The sequence below is a fragment of the Anser anser genome, assembly GCF_964211835.1.
Source record: "Anser anser genome assembly, chromosome: 14".
Lineage (NCBI taxonomy): Eukaryota > Metazoa > Chordata > Aves > Anseriformes > Anatidae > Anser > Anser anser.
In genome coordinates, this window is record NC_139735.1 from 12,630,838 (window position 1) to 12,649,295 (window position 18,458).

Consider the following 18,458-nt stretch of genomic DNA (forward strand, 5'->3'; position numbering starts at 1 on the left):
CTTGCTTCTGCAAAGCAGAAGCAGAACTCAGCGATGGCCCCGGTGCATCCCCCCCTTCCTCCCCTGTCCCCACCGGGTGCTATGGGGCTGGGGATGGCAGCGGGGGGGCCAATGGACCTCCCCATGGCGGGGTGCAGAGGCAGGGCACCCAGGGACCCTCAGGGTGCTCAGGGACCCTCCGAACCCACCCCATGCCCCGTGCCTCTTTGCAGAAGCCCCCTGGCTAAACATAAGCACACGGAGGCTGCGGGAGAGCTGCAGTGGCAGCAAAGGATGCGGTTTCAATCCCACCTTGCTGCAGGCACGAGTGCTGGTAGAGGCAGTGCTGTGCGGGACCTGACCCATGCTCCTTGGCACCCCGCAGCACCTCCCAGCCCCGTGCAGCCTGCCCCAGCCCTGTGGAGGCAGGACACACGCAGCGCCAGGGCTGGGCTGGTCCTCGGGGGGTTCCTACCTGCCCACCTCCCACTGTGCAGCTTTCAAGGACTCCACTTGATCGCTTTGGCGTCTGCCAACCTGCTGATGGGATCTATATTTAGAGGCTGGCCTCCCGGCTTTGACAACAACAGGAAGGTCTCACCCACTCCTGGGGGGAGGCAGATGGGCAGGAGCAGAGAACAGCTCTGGGTTTGGGGAAAGCAGCTCTGGGTTTGGGGAAAACAGCCCTGGGTTGGGGAAAAGAGCCCTGGGGTTGGGGAAAACAACTCTGGGGTTGGGGACTGGGCTTGGTGAACACGCAGGCAAGGGCTGGAGGAAGTGAAGATCAAAGTGAATTTGGGATCCTTCCTGCACGTTGACCTGCTCTTTCCCCCCTCTCGGAAGCACCCCATGATGACACTGTGCCCTAAGGTCCGTGTGTCCAGCTGCCCGGCCATCCCTCCTTCCTTCCTCCTTCCCTACATCCCTACATCTCTACATCCCTCCATCCCTCTCTCCATCCCTCCCTCTGTCCCTCCATCCCTGCACCCAGGGAGCAGCAGAGGGTGGGGGGCTCAGGACGATTGCCCCATGGGGGAGCTGGAAGCGCGGTGCCGAGCGGCCCCGGGGGGTTTGCAGGGCACGGCAGAGGGGCAGGGAGGGTGAGGAGCAGGACAGGGGGCTGGAGGCAGCACCTCGCAGACCTGCTGCAGGGGGGACGCAGGACACACTTATCTGAGGCAGGCTGCTCGGGGGGGCCCATTGCTCCCAGCATGGGTGGTGCGGATGGGACCCCCCTGCCAGCTCCGGAGATGTCACCTGCAAAGCGTGAGAGCCTGGGGACAGGGCGACACCCTCCCCTAGGCTGGTGACATTTGGGACACCGGATGCTTTGGTGCACGGGGGCAGCACGGGCCCCACGCCCACCCCCATCTGTGGGGCCGGCTGACATCGCTCGCTGCTGAACTAATCTCTCCCCCAGCAGCAGCTTCCCGTTTCCTTTCCAATCCCTGCACCGGGGCCAGGCAGGAAGAGCCGGCCAGATGCGCTCTCCTGGGGGGCCGCAGCCCCCGCCGCTCGCGCCCCCATAATCCCAGCAAGGGCACCCAGGGGAGCTCTGGTCCCCCCATACCCCCCCGGCACCCTGCCTGCCCCTCCCTCACTCAGGGGATGCTGGCATGTGGCCCCTTGCTGGGGAAACAATCAACGAGGTGTCTTTTGGGGTGAAAATGTCATGCTGGGGGTCCAGCACCCCACAAGGTTGGGGATGTCCCCCTCCCCAGCCCCACAAGTATCACAAACCCCCCAGGCGTGGTGATGCTGGGAGTTCGGTCACAGCCCAGCGCTGGCTGCGGGTCCCTGTCCCTGCCAACCCTCCTGTCCTCCCCGTGCATCCGGTGCCACTGTCACCCCGGCTGTTTGGAGCAGCATTCTGCGCTGGGTACCAGGGACTCCCCCCCAGCCTCCTGGAGCTCAGGCAGCAGCTCCTCACCCCTACTGAAGGGTGGCTGAAAATCACAGAAAATTCACCTAAAATGTCCCCCCAGCAGAAGCTGCAGCCTGGTTATGGAAGAGAAACACCTGGGGAGCAAGGAGAGGCTGCGACCACGCGGGGTGGTCTTCGTCTCAGCGCCTTGCGGGGTCTGGGTGCCCATCAGGGCAGCACCCAGGGGAGTTTCTCCCACAGGGGATATAGGTGATGCTGTGGGGTGGCTAAAGGGGGGCAGCGAGCATCTGTGCCCGGGTTGCTGGGGTGGGCAGCCAGGTGCCATGGAGAGAAGCACAAAAAGGGCAGCACAAGGCACAGCAAGCACAGGGCAGCGGCACTCAGAGGGAGGCTGGGGGATCAGAGGGACCCCAAACCCCCAGGGGATAGTGGCTCTGCAGGCCCTGGGGGTTATCCTCATGGGGGCCGCCATGTCCTGGTCCATGTCCCCTACCCTTAACCTTGCTGGGACGGGTCTCAGGCCCAGCCCTGTTGGCAGTGACATCCCTGTTTGCATCGGAACAGAGCAGGCTTGAACCTCTCTGAGGCAGGAATCCTGCAGCAAACGGGTGGGTGGAAAAATCCAGCACTCGTCAGCTTGTTCCCCGGGCGCCGTCTGTCCAGACAAACTTCCCGCTGTCCGGCGGAAGCCGTCCTGTGCCCACGCACACCCACCCGCGGGCGTGCAGATGTGCGGAGCCCAGCATTGCTCCCTCCAGATGTGCAGAGCCCAGCATCCCCCTCTCTGTCCCCTCCCAGCCCCTGCACCCACTGAGTGGGCACCCTGGGGTGCTGGCACCCCGCACAGCCCGGGGGTGCTCGGTGCCCCATGCCGTCCCGAAGCTCGGTGGCTGTGCACACACCAACCCTTTTATTGTTGTGCCAGAAACCACAGCAGCAGCAAACACCAGAGGCAGCCTGTGGCGGTGAATCCGTCACCCAGGAGGGGACCTGGGGGGCTCCCGGAGATGGGGTTCACACAGAGCCTGGGGGGACCTGAAGCGGGGCTGGCAGGGCAGGACCTCAGGACAGAGAGGGACAGTCCCAGTCCCGTGCTGCTGCAAAGCCTGGGCAGGTCCCACACAGACCCTCTGCTTCTAGGGCCGCGAGGAGCACACCCCGAAGACCTCAGAGCAGCAAGACCAAGCTCCTTCCCACCCCAGGAAGTCTCCTTCCCCCTTTTTTTTTGCCTCCCTGGGGCACCCACTCCTGCATCCCGCTCTGCCACCTGCGTGGGGACATCGCCACGGGTACCAAGTGCATGGGCACCGGCGTGGTCCTCCCCCCTTCCCAGCCCCCGTGCTGCAGGCTCCCACAGGAGGACTGACGGAGGATTTGGGGGGCACCAGGTGCCACGTTCCCCCTGCCCCGTCAGGCCTCGTGGTCGCTGGTGCTCAGGTGGTCCTCGGTCAGCCCAGTCTCGTCGATGTGCTCCAGCGAGTCGGCGTGCTGCAGCGAGAGCTCGGCCAGGCTGAGGCTGGGCAGCGTGCTCTGCTCCGGGTACACCCAGGGCTTGTACCCGGGGTCATGCCTGCGCTTCCACTCGGGGTACTTCAGCCCTGCCTTGTAGATCTTCTTCATTGCCTGCGGGAAGAGCCGGTCCAGCCCGTCACGGCCACCCCAGGCTGCACCACCGCTTGCTTCTCCAGGGGGCTGGGCTGCTTTTGGGACACCAGCCCCTCGGCTCCCCCAGCCCCACGGTTGCTTTGGAGCCCCACCACCAGCCCCACACCCTGCTTACCTTGGGTGCCACGAACTGCGAGACCCGGTTCACCACCCACTTTGGCAGCGACCCTGCAAGACCCAAAGCCTCATCATGGAGCTGACCCAGAGATGCCACAAGCCTCCAAAATCCCTGCCGGGTGCATTGGCCAAAGTGCAGCGCCCGGTGCTGGACCAAGACCCCCAGGTCTGATGGCTACTGCCCCATGCCATGCCCTGGAGGGTTCCCCATCTTCCCTTCGCTGTCCCCACTTTGGGTCTCAGGATGGTGGAGATCCATGGTGGGCCCACAAGAACCTCATGAAGAGCAACTAGGCCAAGTGCAAGGGTGACCCTGTGTGAGTGCAGGCTGAGCAAGGGGTGGACTGAGAGCAGCCCTGTGGAGAAGGACTTGGGGGTGCTGGTGGACGAAAAATCCACGAGGCCATGAGGATGCTCAGAGGGCTGGAGCTGTGAAGAAAGGCTGGGAGAGCCGGGGCTGTTCAGCCTGGAGAAGAAGTTTGGAGAGACCGCACAGCAGCCTTCCAGTACCTAAAGGGGCTTATAAGAAAGATGGCATCCTTTGTACAAGGGCCTGTATTGATAGGACAAGGGGTAATGGTTTTAAACTGGAGGAAAGTAGATTTCGATTCACTTTAAGGAGGAAATTCTTCCCTCTGACGGAGGTGAGACCCTGGCCCAGGCTGCCCAGGGGAGCTGTGGGTGCCCCATCCCTGCAGTGCCCAAGGCCAGGCTGGATGGGGCTGGGGGCAGCCCGGGCTGGTGGGAGGTGTCCCTGCCATGGCAGGGGTGGCACTGGGTGGGCTTTAAGGTCCCTTCCAGCCCAAACCACTCTGCAGTGCCATGGCTCTCAGATCTGAAGACCCATCCCCGTGGGAGCACGCCGCAGCGTCCCCTCACGGCTCTCACCTCGGGGGTCCACCTGGGTGAGATAATAGAGGATGCAGGCGCCGGTGCCGTTGGCCTTGATCAGGTAACCGGTCTGCAGGGACACGGCCCTGACAAAATCCTTCCGGGGAGGGAATTTCTGCAAAAAGACCCCGCAAGCCTCAGAGCCTGCTTGAGCAGCTGCCCAGGGCTGCCCCGGGGCTGCGGGCACCCACCGGGTGCTTGACGCTGTAGTTGAGGATGATGTAGTCATCGCCCAGGGGCAGCCAGGAGCGCAGGGTGACAAAATCCCGGTTCTTCAGGGGGCTGGGGCACTTCCCTGCGGAGACACCCAGTTACAGCCCGGCCAGGGGCACCCTGGGGTGCAGGTGGGGGCTGGGGGCTGCTCACAGGAGTAGTATCCCACGTCGGCGTTCGCGGTCAGGCGCCCGATGTCGTAGGTCTCGATGACGTGCGAGTCCCACTTCTTGCGGTAGCCAGTGTCATGCAGCACGTCATAGAGCGTCTCGGCAGGGACGTCCTTGCAGGAGATGCGGGTCTGCGGGGAGATGGGCCGTCACGTCCCCATTGGGCCCCTCTGGGGTCCCCCTCGGGTCCCCAGGACCATGCCCACCCCCAGGGATGGGGACTTGAGGCTGCTCCTCTTGGCCGGTCCGGCTGCAACCGGAGCCGCCCGCGGGTGCAGGCGCGTGCATTATTGATGGCCCCATCCCTGCTCCTCCTGGCGCTGGAGGAAGGAGATGTCATCTGCTCCTCGTTAGAGGCCTTGCATCTTTGATGAGGTGCGCGGCAGCACCGTGTAATGGGAGACGGCCCTTTGAACGCGGGGGGCAGGTCCCATCAATCTCGGGCCAGCTTTCCCCGGGGTGAGGCGTCTGCCCCACGGGGCTGGAGCTGTGCCGTACCTGTGGGGCACCGTGGGGTGGGAGCACCCAGCCCGTCCTCACCCGGACCTGCTGCTGCAGGAGGGGCCCACGCATCCTCCTGAAAGCACTGGGTGCCCCAGCGGGAGCACTGCACCCCCAAAATCCCCCCTTAGAGCGTACTGCCCATCCTCCTCCAGCCCAACCAAAATCCGCACCAAGGAGCTGTTGGCAGTGCCCCCGTCTGGGTGATGGCATGACGATGCTCAGACCCCTGAACCCTCCTGGGACCCCTGCTCTATGGGGCTCAGCAGTGGAAAGGGCAGATATAACGCTGCATCCTCTGCTGGGCTGCGCTTGTTTGAACAGGGCTGGACTTTGCCAGGACCCTGCCAGCCTGTCCTGACCACGGTGCCGCAGTCCCTGCTGCTGTCCCCATGTCCCTTCTCGTCCTTCGGGCGCCTGCACACGGCTGTGCTCCACCTCCTGCATGGGGATGGAGGCAGCCTGCAGTGCCCTGCAGCCTCCTTCTTGCCCTTCTGGAGGACGGATGTGATGTTGTGATGTTTGCCTCTTCCTGGTTATCAGGGACCTCCTGCAGTCTCTGTGACTTCAGCCAGACCCCTTAGCACCCTTGGGTGCATCCTACATGGTCCCATGGACTTGTGAATGCCCATCTGGCTTGTGTGCTGCTTGGTCCTGGCCTGGGAGCTTGCCCTGGCTCACCACCCATCCCATGTCAGAGCTGCATGTATTGCAGCTCTGTGCAGAGCTGCATCTCTGCCTCTCCTCCTCCTCCTCTTCCTCATCGCCTTGACCATGATGGGCCTCCATCCACAGCAGCATTGCAATCACCATGTGCCTGCACGCCCAGCTCCTCATGGAATCACAGAATGCTTGGGGTTGGAAGGGACCTTAAAGATCGCCTGGTTCCAACCGCTTGCCACAGGCAGGGATGCCACCCACTAGACCAGGTTGCCCAGGGCCTTGAGCACCCCTAGGGACGGGGCATCCACAACCTCCTCCTGGTGTCGTGCTGGGCTGTGGCCGCTCTGCGATCAGGAGAGCAGTGCAAGAGCCTCCTCCAGCATCCTCTGCCCCAGGTGCCTCCTCACCACCTCCCCGTGCCTCCCAGCTCTCCAGGTCATGGTCACCCTTCCCTGGTGCTCCCAGTTGGAAGCCCTCCTTGCCAGGTCAGCCTCTTGGTCAGGTGCTCCAGCCCCACTTTCTATGGCAGACCCCATTCCTGTCCGATCCTCGGTGAGGATCCTGTGGCAGAAAAGCCACGACAGTGCCCTGGAGTCGAGCGCTGCCCTGCAGGATGCTCCCGTGCTGGAGTAACCCCTCCACCAGTGGGACTGAGGAGGTGATGGGGCTCCCTTGCCCCACAGCCACTCTTGATATGCTCAGGGTCACCCAGCACCATCACTGGTGCCATGTGTGTGAGCAGCACGGTGTGACAGCCCCAGCGACAGAATCCCAGATCCATCCCCTGGCAGGCAGCAAAGTCCCCGGCGCAGCACGTGGGGCATCCGAAACCCTCAGGGATGCTCGGCTGGTGTGGGACACGATGAAATGCACCCCAGGATGGCACGGCCGGGGGAGAGGCACCCACCTGCCCATCTCATGCCCCGGGGGCTCCCAACGAGGCCATCTCCACAAGGTCATTCCCACCTGTGTCTGGAGCAAGGGCAGCGGCAAGGTGAGCACACATGGGTGTGCCCCGGGCATGTTTCCACACTGCAGCAGCGTCCTGGTCCAGATGCCGGGAGCATGGGGCAGGCAGAGAGCCCATGGAGCATCTCGCCAGCTGCAGAAGTGCTTTTGGGTCCAAACCCCCCAAGCCCTGCTGTTTGGGGCGGGCTGCAGCAGGGCGCTGGTGTGACAGGGGGGTGCGCAGGGGAGGGCTCACCTTGATTTTCTGCACGGTGCAGCTTTCCTCCTGGCCATGGCTCCAGACGGTGACACCAGCCTTGTTGTAGCGGCAGTGCCAGCCCTCCAGGCTCTCGCACTGCTCCCTGAACGAGCTGAAGTCGGAGTCGTCCGGGATATAAACCATCTCCCCCGCTCTGGACATGGGGGCTGAGCTGAGGGAGGCTCCTTCTGCCTCACCGCCCGGGGAGCCAGCTCCTGTGTGGGGCTCACGCAGCCATCCTCATCCTCACGGCCCCAAGGATGCACAGAGCCCTGCGGCCGCACGGCACGGTGGGGAGGAAGGCTCCTGCCCTGCGGGTACTACGGCAGCTGCCGGCAGCTCGGATGTCTTCCCCGGGCTCGCCGGGATCACGTTTCTCTCCGGCTGCCCGCCGACTCCTCTATTATTCAGCAGGTAGCAGCACGCGGGTGGCTCGGTTTTCAGGGCAGAGCTGCCCCTGGCCCCCCGTGTCCCTGTCCCTGCCATCCCTGCTGTCCCCTGGCAATCTCTGAGCCTGACTTTGCAGCAGCAGCTCACTTGCAGGAGCACGGAGGAGGAGATGCAGCACCTAGCCGTGCCCTCCGTGGCACCCAGCGGGGGGACAGCCCCATCCCTCGGGCTGCTGGCCTCGTGCCTGCCGTGGCCCAGGCCACAGCTCGCCCCAGTTGTCACCCTCTTGTCTGCCACCTTGTCCCCGGTGCTTTTTGCTGGGACCCTGCCCATGCCCTGGGTGGAACCTGGCATTACCTGTCCCACCTTGGTGATGTCCGTGCGCTCCCTGTCGGTCCCACTTCTGAGCTTCTTGGTGTCCACCTGGGCTGAGGCTCTGCCTGTGCTGCACACCCGTTCCTCCCAGTGCAGCCTCGCCTGCAGGGCTGTGCCACAGGTGATGTGGGTCCCTGGCCAACCCACGGGGGGGATGCTGAACATGGCCCCAGCCCTCACCCTGCAGTGCTCAGCTCAAGCCCAGCCACCAAGCAGGCATCGAGGCACCCTCACTTGGTCAAACCCCCCCGGAAGGAGCTCCCCAACTGCTCAGACGAACAACCAAAGTCACCAAAACCACCCCCAGGTCCATGAGGCCCCACTGCGGGGTGCCCCAGCTCGGCCCCTTCCCCTCAGCAGTAAGATCCCCTTCTCCCAGCACGTCTGCGGTGACGCCAGGGGGTGTCAGCACACCAGAGGGAGGGGATGCCTTCAGTGGGGACCTGAGGGCTTCGGTGTGCCCACGGGAACCTCGCGAGGCTCAGCAGGGCCAAGTGCAAGGTGCTGCACCTGGGTTGGGGCTACCCCAAGCGTGAGCACAGGCTGGGCAGGGAATGGGCTGAGAGTGGCCCCCAGCAACCTGGGGGTGCTGGTGGGTGAGAAGTGCAACAGGAGCCAGCAACGTGTGTGTGCAGCTCGGAAAGCCAACCACATCCTGGGCTGCACCCGAAGCAGCGGGGCCAGCGGGTGAGGGGGGGACTGTCCCTGCTGCCCCTGCCCTCGGCTCGGGGCGGCTGCAAGGACACGGGGCTGCTGGAGTGGGGCCACGGGGGTGTGAAGGGGGTTGTAAGGAGCTGGGGAGGGACTTTACCGGGACGTGCAGTGCTAGGATGAGGGGGGCGGTTTTAAATTAAAAAAGGGGAGATTTAGACGAGGTCTCAGGAAGAAACCCTTTACCGTGAGGGTGGTGAAGCCCTGCACGGGCTGCCCGAGGAGCTGTGCCTGCAGGCAGCTCGGCCCCGCAGGAGCCGCCCCACGGGGGGTGCCGGGGGGGCCGGGGCCGTCCCGGGGCTGGGTGTGCGCGGAGCGGCTGAGCCGCGCGGAGCGCTCGGGGCCGCCCCCGGCAGGGGCTGGGCTCGGGCACCCGGCCCTGCAGTCCGTGGCTCGCCCACTGGGTGTCACGCGTGCTCCACCGGTGACAGCGACGGGGAGAGGCCGGGGGAGGGCCCGGAGGTGGGGACGAGCCGCGGCCGGAGGGAGCCGCCTGCGTTTTGCCGTGAGGCAGGGGGTGGGATGGAGCACCAGAGACCTTCCTCCTCCTCCTCCTCGCTCTGCCCTGCGTCCTCCCCGCTCCTGGCAGGGCCTGAAGCCACCCACGGTCGCCTCCTTGGCCACCCCGAGCCCTGCCAGGGAGAGGAGCAGGGCAGGGACAGCTCTGGGTGTCACCGTGCACCCGGATGCTGCCGGCGGGCATCTCCTCCCTGCCCTAATGCGGGGCTTCTGCTGCCGCTTTGGGGGCTTTTGGCGGTAGGGAAATGTTTTGGGGGTGGGAGGGGACGTGCTGCCCCCCATAAGGCCCAGCACACCCAGGGTATCAAGCCCTGTCGGGTCACTTCCCTGTCCCCAAGGGCTGGCACGGAGAAACCCAGTGGAGGGACAATGGGACAGCGGTGGGACAGCCCTGCTGGAGCACTGTCCTCTGCCTGGGGTGCAGGTGGCTCACACAGGCTGCTGGGGGAAGGCTCAGGCACCTCTGCCCCCAAATCTCCCTGCCCTCCTCCCCTCGTGGTGTCAGGTCCCCTTCAGCTGTGTCCCCAGCTGGTGACAGAGCCAGGGCAGCACCCACAGTGGCGGGTCCACCTCACGCTGGCACGGGCAGGGCTGCAGGTCCCAGCAGAGAAGGGTCACAGGGTGACGTGGCACCAAGCCTCCCGAAGTAGCTGTGTACCTCTGTGCCACCCCTCAGCATCCTACAGCTGATGCAGGACCAGGGCAGGTCCCTCTCCATGCAGCTCCTCCAGCACATACGGCTGTGCCGGTGGCCTGCGAGGTGTCCCCATCCCTGACTGTCCCCCTGTACCCAAATCCCTGCTCTGCTCAGCTCCACCACAGCTTTCACAGCCCCGCAACTGCTGTGCTGAGCTGTGTTTGCACCACACCCCGGCTGGGCATCAGGGTGATTTAAGAGGCGTATGAAAAACATCGTTATTTTTCCCCCTTTCAGCTGCAAGTCAATGCTTGGGGAGAGATGGTTAATTATCTCCGCCACCCTCCTAAATCTCTTCACAAGAGGATTTGGCTGCAAATCTCCACATCATTTTGAAGTTATTGGCCAGCGTGGTGGCCAGCGGCACCAGGACCAGGCAGGATGCAGGGACATGGGACAACCAGGGCCACCCCAGGGCGATGTCTCCGTGCCGTCTCCATCCCACATCTCCAGCTCCCACGGCCATCCGCTCACCCCCATCCCCTAAGCCTCACTTTCCCATGCAAAGCCAGCACAGCGCCAAGATACGCTGGAACAAAGTGCCACCTTCCCGATAATGCCATTTATTGGACTAGGTGACACGCAGGCTTTAGGGGATAGCAGGAGAATCCTCTCGGCTCAGCCTCAGAAAGGATTTCCACAGCCCTCCCGGCGGCTTGTCAGCGCGTCCCCGAGGAGTTATTACCTCCGACTGCTGGGAGCTGGATGCGTCTCTGCCCCCTGTTTGCTGCTTTGCAAAGATTACGCTGCCTTTGAATAAGCTCCGTGCAGCGCGGCTGCCGACGCATCAGACAGGGGCTAATCAGAAAATGAGCAGGGGAAGGAAACTTGGTGGCAGGAACTTATCTGCGGCGCGGGCGCGCTGTGCCAGCTGCTGCTGCTCCCGCGCCCAGCCCCGTCCGCCAGCAAAATGAGGAGAAATTTCCCCGAGATTTCAGCGCTGAAGGCTGCTGTGAATGTGCGGTGTGGGGAGTTGTGCAAGCACACCTGAGTGCACAACAAGCAAACACACAGGTTGTGCATGTGCTTGGTGCAAACATATCTGTGCACGAGTGCACAAACGTGCAGGCACGGGTGTGCCTATGCTCAAGCGTGTGTATGCACATGCAGATGTGTGTATATAGATGCACACGTGCACGTGCATCTCTGTGTGCACACAATTGCTTGTGTGCACACTCACACTTGCGTGCATGCACCCGCACATGCATGCAGTTGCACACGCATGCTCCTGCCCATGTGAGCGTGCATGCAGATGCGCACGCGTGGCTACCTACGGGTACCGTGGCTCCTCTCCCATCGCTGGCAGTGCCGTGACCAAGCCCACCGCTGTCCTGCCGCTCAGGGACGGCGTTGTGTCCCACTGCTGCACTGCGGTGACATCTGTCCCCACCCCGCAGTGCCACCGTGGGCAGCCCAAACAGCACAGGACACCCCTCCTGTCCTGTGCCCTGGGGAAGGGAGCAGGGCCGGGACGATGAAGGTGATTAAAATGTGCCATTTGCTTTATTTAAGCACAACCGTCAGTGGGGAGAGTTACAGGGCACTGAGCTAGAAAATACCTTTTACAAACCCGCCTCCTGACACCCGCAGACCTGACCCTTGCAGACTTCATTACCACCATGGCCCTGCCACCTTGGTGGCACTGAGGGCAGGGGACAGGGGCGCTGCTGGGAGCCCTGAGGCAGCTGCATTTTGGGGACAGGCAGTCCAGCCACAGCATCAGTTGCTCCGATTCCCTTTTCTGACCCCTTGGGGTGACACTGGCTCCGTCCCCACTTGAGGCTCATGCGTGGCTGATGCGGGCAAGTGCCGAGCATCCACGCCTGCAGAAAAACAATAGCATTTGGTAGAGGGGGGGAGCTGGGGAGAGAAATGTTCTCCCGAATGGACTGAAACGACGCCGTGATCAGGAACAGATGCTGGAGACGGGTGGAGGCAGGTGCATGGTGCGGCACGGGGCCAGCTCCAGCAGCTCCTGCTGCATGGGTGGGGAACTGCGGAGCACCCACCTGCCCCATGGAGAGCCCTGGGGACACACAAAAGGCTCCCTCGTGCCTTTTGCCCCTGCCTGGGCTGGAAGACAGCGTCCATGGCCCTTTTTAACCCTTTGCGTGGCCCCACCACCTCCGCCGCGTGATGCCTGAGCCCCCGTCACCCGCGGGGGATTCGGCGGGCGGCAATCGGCAGGCGCGCGCTGCGGAGCGGCGCTTTTCTTCTCTAATCTTCTTATTTCATTTTAGCATTTACAATACAGCCAGCCGGTAATCCTGACATCAAACACGCCACGCGGCACTTTCAAGCTGCACCAGCGTCAGGCTGCACGAGCGCTGGCAGGAGCTGGCAGCTCCGACGGCTGGAGATAACAGGCAGGAGGAAGGCGAGGGAAGCGGCTCCCGTCCTACAGAGCCTTTCCCTTGGGGCCACCCACAAGGTGCCCTCCTGGGGCTGTGGGAGCTCTCCTTTGGGGTGCCCTGGGTGGTGGGATGTGGGGGTTGGAAGCCTTTGGAGCCAACCTGCAGCTGGACCTGGGGCATGGCAGGGATGGGGACGTGATGTGGGTGCAGGGATGGGGATGTGCAGTTTGGGTGCAGGGATGGGGACACAGCGCAGGTGCAGAGACAGGGACCTGGTGTGGATGCAGGGATGCTCCCCGTCTCCATCGGGAAGGAACATGGGGACAGCTTTGGGTGGGGGGCAGTGCTTGATGTTACCCGACAACACCGCCAGTGATGGGACAGGGCAGTGCCCCAGCACCACGGGAGCAACTGGTGATGCCCACAGGTCCCCACCTGCAGCCGAGCCCCCCACAAACCAACCATCCTGGGGAGCGAACCCCTCTGGAACAAACCCCAACCTGCACATTCGGGTCCCCTCCTCTTCCTCAGCCCCGCTGCCCATCGGGATGGCGATGCCGATGCCCATGTACCCGTGTGAGCCCCATGTCCCCCACCCCCTGGCTGGGTGCACTTGCTGGGGGCACCCCGAGGAGCAGCTTCGGCACTAATCCCTGCCTCGGTCTTTGGGATTTAATCAGCACTGAAGCACAATGCTTTTTATCCTCACTACGGCCGAGAAGAGCTGAGACTCAACAGGAATTCATTTCCCTAATTAGCATCTCTGGCAAGGCCTCCCTCCTGCACACCTCCCACCTGGGGACGCCTCCTCGCAGGATCCGGCCCCACAGGCCCCCACCCACGGGTGCTGGGGCTGCAGCGTTGGACCCAGCACCCACGGGCCCCACGCGGCGGTGGCACGGCGCTGGGCACGGGTGACGCGGTGACGGGGAGGCTGACAGGGAAGATGAATGGTTTTAATCACGCCGCTTACAGGGCACCAGCTGAAGTTTCGTGTAAGTTATGATAGCGACAGTTTGCACGAAAATTGTATTTCCAGGCTTCATTGACTGGCTTAATGAGAATCTTTACGTGTCAGATATTAAATTAAGAAATTAAAGAGCTGTTGCGGTGTGTATAGACTCCTTCCCTCGCACTGAGCTGCTGCTTCCAGATCAATCAGGAACGCGCCTCTAGAAAAGATGGGAGAAGCCTTTGATTTTCTGTCACCGGGGAAGTGAATCTAATCCACGCTGGCACCTCGTTCATGTTTTATTAAAAGGAGGAGGAGGTGGGTGCTGGCCCCCTCCTTTGCCCACTAGTCACCCGTGTCCCCAGGCGCCAGCGTCCCGGTGACACTCAGCACCCACGGATGGGATCTGGACCCTGGCGGCTGGGTTCGACCCGAGTCCCCCGCTCCTTTTGGTCTTCCCCCAAATTTCTGCTGGTGACATGAACCAGGACAAAACGGTGCCAGCCCTGCTCCCGCTGTGCCCGCACCCTGCTCCCCATGCCGCAGGCAGGCAGGGGACAGGCAGGGGACAGGCGGGGAACAGGCTGGGGACAGGCAGCGGACGCGGCCGCTGCTGCAAGCTGTCTGTCACAGCAAGACAAATCCCCCCGGCCCCGCAGCACGCCATCCATCTTCTGCTCCTGCGCCGGCCCCGGCTCTCCTCGTGAGGGGAAAGTTGGAGTAAACAGCTTCATTCGGTGCTAATGTGAGCGGAGACGTCGTTGGCTGTGTCAACTATTGATTTGCCTTGCTACGGCCCCATCACTCACTCGGGTTTTTCATTTTTTGATATTACACTCGGAAGGGGTGAAGCTCCATGCGCTGGGCTCACTGTGCCTGTCCCCATGCTGGCGTTGGCCCAGGACCCCGAGTCTCCAGGGGAGGTCCCTCCCTGAGGCTGTTCCCACCCTCTGCTCTTCCCCAAAAAGCTTCCAGCAAAAACTTCCCCACTCATAGGAGAGGATTAAGACAGATGCTGAATGAAAGCCGGGATGCTCTGCATGGCAAACACCATCTCCCTTTTTTATTCCCTCTCTCCCTAAGGGGTAGGTACACAGATTTGTGTTGTCCCCACCGCTGTCACCGCTGCAGCTGGGCAAAGGTCCTCGGATCCTTCATTGCACCGAGCAAGCATTCAAGGGATGCGATGGCAGCCCAGCAGCAGGACGGGCACATGCCTGTGCACACTCACACATGCCCCTTGCACATCTAGAGCACATGCATCCTCCCCGGGTAGGTTTTGGAGTGATGTGAGCAGAGCCAGGCTCTGCAGGGACAGGCCGGAGTCCCCATATGGGTAGTTTGGGACGTGCTGGTGCCTTGTGAGCCCTGCAAGGGCGTCCATGCGCTCCCGGCCCACAGGTGTGGGCCCAATGGAGGTGACGGGTGCAGGAGCACTGTGTGGGTGTGTTTGTGTGCTTCAGGCTGGGCATGCAGGCACGTGTCTCCAGGGATGTGTACATTGGTGTGTGTGCATGGTGTGTACGAGCACCTGGGCGCATCTTGGTGCCAAATGCCCCCAGAACAAGGGATGTGTACACATGTGTGAGTCTGTGTGCACCAGCAGCATGCACGTGGGATGTAGGACGTGTGCACACCTCCGTGTGTGCAGCTCCCTGCTGGGTGCATGCAGGATACATGTGCACACTGGATGTGCGTGTTTGTGAGTTCCCGTGTGCAAACGATGGAGGTTTGCAGAGCACAGGGTTTGTGCATGTGTTTGTATGTGTGCGTGTGTAAACATGTGTGTGTACACGTGTGTGCATGTGCATGTGTGCAAGCTGAGGCATGGCACGGGAGGTGGCTGGACGATGTCAGGTGCCTTGCTGGCCTCCAAAGAGCAAGTGACAGCGATGGAAGTCCGTCATCCATTGTCCCTCCCCGATGGCCAGAGCCACGCTGCCCTGGGCGATCACCAAGGACTGTCACACCCCGTGCTCAGAGCGGCACGGGGCTGCAGCACTGCTGTGCTCTCAGAGATAGGGACAGGCAAGGACAGTGGCAGGCACTGCCACCCCCCTGCCCACATGCAGCCTCCTGCGCCTTGCCCCATTTTCATCCCTGTCCCTGCGGGGTGGCACTGCCTGGGCGGGTGCCTGCAGGGCTCAGTGACGGCGCGCAGCCTCCCCACTGTCCCCACGCACTGAGCTGTGAAGCCACCTGCCTGCGGGTGGCCGGGGGGGTCCCTATAGCCCCAGGGGTGTCCCCAGGGCTGGCTGCAGCCTGAGTGACAGCCTGTCCCACTAATGAGCCCCCGTACGGGGCAGGAGGGCTGACACCCGCGGCCACCTCCTCAGGCCATCCCTGGGGGCCTGGAGCCACCAGGCACTGCCGGGAGGTCCTGGCTGGGGGGTGATGATGCTGCGGTGGGGCACCCCCATTGTGCCACAGCAGCACCTCTGCCTCAGCACCACCAGTCCTGCAGCATCCTCTGCCTCAGCATCATTCCTGGAGCACCCCCCCCCTGCAACACAGCACCTCTGCACCGCTGTGTCTGTGCCCCGGTGCCAGCCCCAGCTCCAGCCCCCGGTGCACACCTCCCGTCTCCCATCACCGTCTCTTCCCTTGAAGGCACACATGCCTAATCCGCTTGTTAGCCTATCCCGTCATCTAAAACCAATATGCAGGTGAATGCTGGAGATAATTAATTGATCAATTAGATAGAGAACTGCCTGTGCTCGTGGCACCGCACGCACGTGGAGGGAAGGCAGTGCCAGCGCACCTGCCCGCGCGCCAGTCCCAGCTCACAGCGAGCAGGTGCTGCAGTTCACACCCGGTCATGGTCACGGTGTGCACCCAGCCGTGCACACCCAGCCATGCATATCTACTTCTCTTGGGTGCACACCCATCTGTATACGGTGCGCACCCAGCCCTATTGGGTGCACACCTAGCTCTATTGGGTGCACACTCAGCCATGCACACCCAGCTCTACTGGGTGCACACCCAGCTGTATATGGTACGCACCCAGCTGTGCACACCCGGCCCTATTGGGTGCACACCCAGCTCTATTGGGTGCACACCCTGCCGTGCACACCCAGCTCTATTGGGTGCACACCTGGCCGTGCACGCCCAGCTGTGCACACCCCCGTGCACTCCCCATGCCTGCCCGCTGCTGCAGTGGGCACATGCTGAGCCCCGGTGCTGCACACACAGCTGTGTCCTGCACCCCAGTTCCCAACCAGTTTGCTCACCAGCTGCAGGGACACATCAGCTGGGGTCACAGAGGAGGGGACAGTCACCATCCAAGGCAACACCAGCAGTCGGGGCCGGGGTGCCGGCTCCCCAGATCATGCCCATGCACTCCTGTCTCTCTGAGCGGGGTGGGCTCAGCATCCTCATGGAGCAGCGCCTGGGTGCCCCAAGCAGGAGGATGAGCACCCCGGCAGGCGGGGGGGGGGTGCCCGGGGGGGCAGGTGGGCACCGCAGGGAAGTAAATAACGCAGCAAAACACGTGTCTGCCACCCCCCTCCTCCACCGACTTTGAAAAGCAACACATTACCCTGATCTCCAGACATGAGTTTTTGTCACCAAACAGGGTGATGAGGAGACTTTGAAGCAAATACAAACACCGGGAAAGGGAATACATAAGAAGGGAGTCGTGTGTTCTCTTCAGAAAACAATTGCGGTGTCAAATCCTTGGAGCAGCTCTGCGGAGGGGGAGCTGCTAACCAGGAACCTGACAGCCACGAACATGGGAAATTATCATCAAAATACAGAAATCCTCCCCTTGCTGACAGCACTCCTTCCCACGCCAGGCACCCTGGGTGACCCTTCCCTGCTTCCCACTTCACCCCATGAACCCTGGGTCCTGCGGTGGCGTCGCTGTCCCTGCCGGGGAAATGGTGTCCCGGCCTCCCGCACTGCACCCCAGTTCTGCAAAAGCTGTCGGAGACGGGGAGCAAAATGCTGCAGGGGCAGCAGGTGGGGTAGGACAGGGATTTGGGGTCCAGTGCCCTCCCACCTGCAAACAGCTGCTGGCCCTTTGCACACACTCGTGTTTTGCGTGTGCACTTGAAACCTGCAAAGACAGCTTGCACACATGCATGCACCTGCCCTGCCTGTGCCCTGCATGCAGACAGCTTGCACACCTTGCATGAGCACCCATGCTTTGCACGCTCCTCCTGCCTTATGCGTGTGCTCACACCTTGCACAGGCTCTCACATTTTGCACGTATACTCATGCCCGAGCTCACACCTTGCACACCTCTCCCCTGCAGTCCTGCACATGCCCTACCTGCGTGCTCCCCTTCTCCCTGACACCCTCCTTGAAGCAGAACAAATAAATATATATCTGTGTAAGGAGGTAAAGGCAGCACTATATATAGCACGGAAGATGGGATCATTCTGTGGCAGGGCTCTCTCTGTGGCTGCCAGCTCCTGATGGATTTTTCTTGGGCATTTTGGATGTCTGAGGCATCCAGGGTTCTGCCTTGGAGGGCCTTGGTGGCAGTGGGGACAGGGCGTTGGCACCTCCGTGCGTCACACGGCCACCTCGGTGCCACCAGATGCATGTGTACTCATGCTCTGCACGCTCAGCACGTGCATGCCCACCCCGTGCACTGCCGCAGCACATGCACGTGCACCCCTGCACGAGCACTCCTGCCCTGCTCATGCACAGTACACACACAGTCATTGCACACTTCTTCATGCCTTGCACACCCTTGCACACATGCTTATCTCTCCCTCATGCACCTGTGGCCTGCGTGTACACTCCCACCCTTGCACTTGTACACTTTGTACCTGTGCTCAGCCACTCAGTCACACTCTGCACACACACCAGCACCTCCGTGCCCCCGGACCCTAAACCTTGCTCACGCACACCCTGCCTGTGCACGCACCCTACGCATGCACTCATCCTACCGTTGCATGCACCCTACCCATGCAGGCACCCTACCCACGTGCAGCCCTGCAGATGCCTCCCCCAAATCTCTGCTCATCCCTGTCCACCCCCACATCCGTCCGTCCGTCTGCCACCTCCCAGTGCCCAGTGCCAGGCACCCTTCTCCTCCCACTTTATCTTCGGCTCCCAGCTGCTCTCGCCCCTCCCCGCCACAGCCCCCATCCCTCCTTCTCCCCACTCTCTCGCCGTGGTTATCACTGCCTCCAACACATCCCTCCTCCCCGCTTCTGC

General features: G+C 62.5%; 1 protein-coding gene and 1 long non-coding RNA gene across 2 annotated transcripts; one reads left to right on the forward strand and one right to left on the reverse strand.

The window, feature by feature from the left end:
- Window positions 1-3,354: 3,354 nt before the first annotated feature.
- Window positions 3,355-10,227, reverse strand: LOC310881550 (uncharacterized protein). Its single transcript, XM_083798997.1, has 7 exons — window positions 8,954-10,227; window positions 8,039-8,166; window positions 7,289-7,394; window positions 4,904-5,051; window positions 4,729-4,832; window positions 4,535-4,652; window positions 3,355-3,697 (listed from the first exon to the last, which is right to left on the reverse strand). Exons 1-7 carry the CDS (start codon window positions 9,566-9,568, stop codon window positions 3,513-3,515), a joined length of 1,404 nt encoding a protein of 467 aa, XP_083655123.1. The 5' UTR covers window positions 9,569-10,227; the 3' UTR covers window positions 3,355-3,512.
- On the forward strand, window positions 9,450-11,250 carry LOC310881560. The gene is made up of 2 exons (XR_014572446.1): window positions 9,450-9,523; window positions 10,221-11,250. It is a non-coding gene; the product is annotated as an uncharacterized lncRNA (long non-coding RNA).
- The last annotated feature ends 7,208 nt before the right edge of the window (window positions 11,251-18,458 follow it).